This window comes from Mesoplodon mirus, assembly GCF_964341445.2.
Source record: "Mesoplodon mirus genome assembly, chromosome: 3".
Taxonomy (NCBI): domain Eukaryota; kingdom Metazoa; phylum Chordata; class Mammalia; order Artiodactyla; family Ziphiidae; genus Mesoplodon; species Mesoplodon mirus.
In genome coordinates, this window is record NC_138978.1 from 117,885,287 (window position 1) to 117,888,541 (window position 3,255).

General features: G+C 40.3%; 1 protein-coding gene across 1 annotated transcript; it reads right to left on the bottom strand.

The window, feature by feature from the left end:
* Positions 1–1,847: 1,847 nt before the first annotated feature.
* On the bottom strand, positions 1,848–2,095 carry LOC309801007 (uncharacterized protein; the record flags this gene model as incomplete). Its single annotated transcript, XM_082615374.1, has 1 exon — positions 1,848–2,095. The coding sequence occupies one exon, from the start codon at positions 2,093–2,095 to the stop codon at positions 1,853–1,855; it is 243 nt and encodes an 80-aa protein (XP_082471500.1). The 3' UTR covers positions 1,848–1,852.
* Between the last annotated feature and the right edge of the window lie 1,160 nt (positions 2,096–3,255).

Here is a 3,255-nt window from a genome sequence, read left to right on the forward strand (position 1 = left end):
TCTAGTGGAGAAGGTATAGGATGTAATTTAACAAGGAAACGTGTCTTTTGAAGGATTGGTAATGGTATTTTTCTTGACTTTGAATTTATTGACTAACGATAAAAGCGTGATCAGTTTATAATTATCCACTCTCAGTTATACAGCTAAAGTTTATGAACTTTCTGAATTTGTTCATCATGTGCCCCCAAAAAACGAAGGGCTTTTATTTTTTGTTTTTCTTAAAGACAAAAGAGAGGGGGAAATCTATCCACAATAATATTAGGCCAGAGCCCTTTTCAAGAGTGTAAAGTCAACCCTCCTAAAAAGAAAATCAATTATTTTAGCATTGGCTGCACAAGAGTAAACTTTCTTATACATTTTTGTACCTATAAGGTGATGGAAATTAATGGGGTCGACTTCCATATAAGATGGGAAACTAATAGACTGACATGTCACCTAATGACCCTCTCAAAATAAATTTTCATCTTGCAAAAGAGTTTTCATTTATTCCTCAGTTCTTTTAACCTTTTTTGAAAATGTCTTTGAAAGGCCATATGTACTTTTAATTAAAAGAAATAATATGTGATAATTGAAAATTACATAGTTATAAGATTTTAGACCTTTGACCCTCTGCATAATATGGCTGTCAAAATGTGAATAAATTATCAAAATCTTTATTACGTCTTCAAGATCCAACCTCTCGGACCTCAATTGGAGATAGTGTCTCCTTGATCACTGTTCTTTCTGCTGTTACTTTGCTCTGCCTTAGCACTTGTCATCCCCTTTCACTGGTACAGTGCACCCCAGATATGCTCACCTACCCACAGCTTACTCTTCTGTTCATTCAGGTCTTTGCCCAAAGAGCTACTTTGGAAGAGCTTTTCTAAACAATTTTCTCTAACCCATGCCTAACTATTATTTGTCATGTGTGTGTTTGTGTGTATGTGTGTGTGTGCATGTGTGTGTGTGTGTGTAAAATTCCCTCAAGAATTTAGGCGGACAAGGACTTTGGTCACCATCATCATATCCCTAGCACACAAGAGACTAGCTGGCACTTGTTAGATAATTAGGAAACATTTGTGAATAAATTAATTAATTTCTATTAGTCCACTGAGTGGAATATATTCTTTCCTACTTTTTACAGATAAGAAAACTGAGGCTGAAAGAGTTCAATTTTTTTCAGGGTCACACAAGGTAGGAGGTAGAAATGAGTTTGAAACCAATAAAATAATTATTTGATGTATCCAATACTAAAGGTGTATTTCAGGCAAAACTGAACTCAGTGATGGAATAAGTCTAACTCTAATAATTCAATAGGAATGAAAAAGAATGCTCAGAAGAGTAGTTGTAGTTGACAGAAGAGATTAAAAACACTAAATGTAAAAATTAAAAAAGGAGAAGAAGAAGAAAGAAGAAGAAGAAGAAGAAGAAGAAGAACAAGAACAAGAACAAGAACAAGAACAAGAACAAGAACAAGAACAAGAAGAACAAGAACAAGAACAAGAACAAGAAGAACAAGAAGAAGAAGGAGAAGGAGAAGGAGAAGAAGGAAGAAATGTGGTCTCAACCATGAAATGTGCTTTATTGGAGAAGTAAAAGAATATACACACTAAGTGCTCACAGGGTAGAGATCACAGCCCGATTACAGACAGGCAGATGGCAAAGCAAGATCAGGTGATGATCCTGCTGCTCTTCTTCCAACAACATGGTGTCTGCTTCAGGAACCAGACCTTTTATCTGTCAGCTGTCAATCCAGGAGGGAGGTTAAGGAAGATGCAGTCCATCACCATGGCTGAAGGGAGGACGATGGAGTCCTGGGACTAAGAAAAACTTAGATCTTGTTGTTTCATGGTCCTGATGAAATCTGGTGCTGTTACTTGTACTTGGGTGGACACTTATGCTGGCAGGGTGGACATGGATGCAGAGGAGGACATTTCTGCTGGCACAGTGGAGGTGGCACTGCACAAGGTGGGCATGGAGGACAGGGACATGGCTCCAGACACTTTAGAGGTGGGCAAGGTTCAGGGCACTTAGGTGGGCAAGGCTCAGGGCACTTATGTATGAACATAGGAGGTGACTGGCAGGGCTGCTTGCACTGATGCTGCTGGTAAGACATCTTTCCTGGGTCTCAAGGAATCTGAAATACAAAGAGACAACACTGTTCATAACAGAGACAGTCCTACTGGTAGAACATTTAGCTGAGCACACAACCCTTTCATCTCCAAGGGCTTTCTTTGATCCCTTAGAGAGTCTTTATAGTTTTGTGTAACTTCTTCACCATTCCTTTTTAGCACGTCTTGCTCTCAGATCTTCAGTTTTTTCTTGTTAATCTCTCATTCTACCACTTTCTAAAGACAAAATTACCTATGCAGGTGTTGTGTGAATACAAACACTCTCTGGAGAAGAAGAACCTGGATATTAAAATTGTAGCCAATCCCAAAACAAATCTCTACTTATATCTACCATGAGGCCCTGGTTGCTGGTCTAACTGATGTGACTGTGGGCTTTTAAGGAGAAATGCAGAGGCCCAAACCCAGCACTCAATGGGATTGAACTCTGAGAGGGATGCATTTTGAGCTAATGTAGGGTGGGCTACAGCACAGCATCTCATCTCTCTTACTCTCCTTCAGTTTAAGATCATACCTCTGACTCCATTTCTCTCATCACTTTCAGGATCACCTACCAAATACCAGCTTAAATTTACCCCTAATACCTCATTATCTTCTTTTCCCCATACGGAGCACTAATTGGTTAAAATAAAGTCACCTACTCCTCCAGGTTCAATCTTACCACTCAAGTGCCAAAAAGACCTCTAAGATTTGTACTCACCACAGGCTCCAACGAAGACCTATCACTGAGTGTCACGAAGATAGCACCACTGAGATGGAGACTCCTTTTATAAGGGCCAGGCAGCCCCACACAGGGAGAACAGCCCAGAACTGACATGCTGCACTTATTTCCCAACCCAAATACCATCTGCTGGCAATCTCAAAAATGACTTGCCACACTCATGCTGATATCACAAAACTTCCTTGTCCACGATCTTCCTCACCCCTCACTGAGGAAGAGCACGGTGATTCACTCGAGACTTTATCTCATATTCCCTGTGCCAGTGTCATGTGCCAATTAGGAAATAGGAGAAAATTTTTGACAGCGTGATGCTCTTCCATAGTCAGAGATGGTGCTTCCCCCACTCCCCAGCTCCCAAGCATCTGGTATGTAAAACTCACTACCTCATTCAATTTCACCTGCCCAGCACCCAGCTTTGTTTCCCCT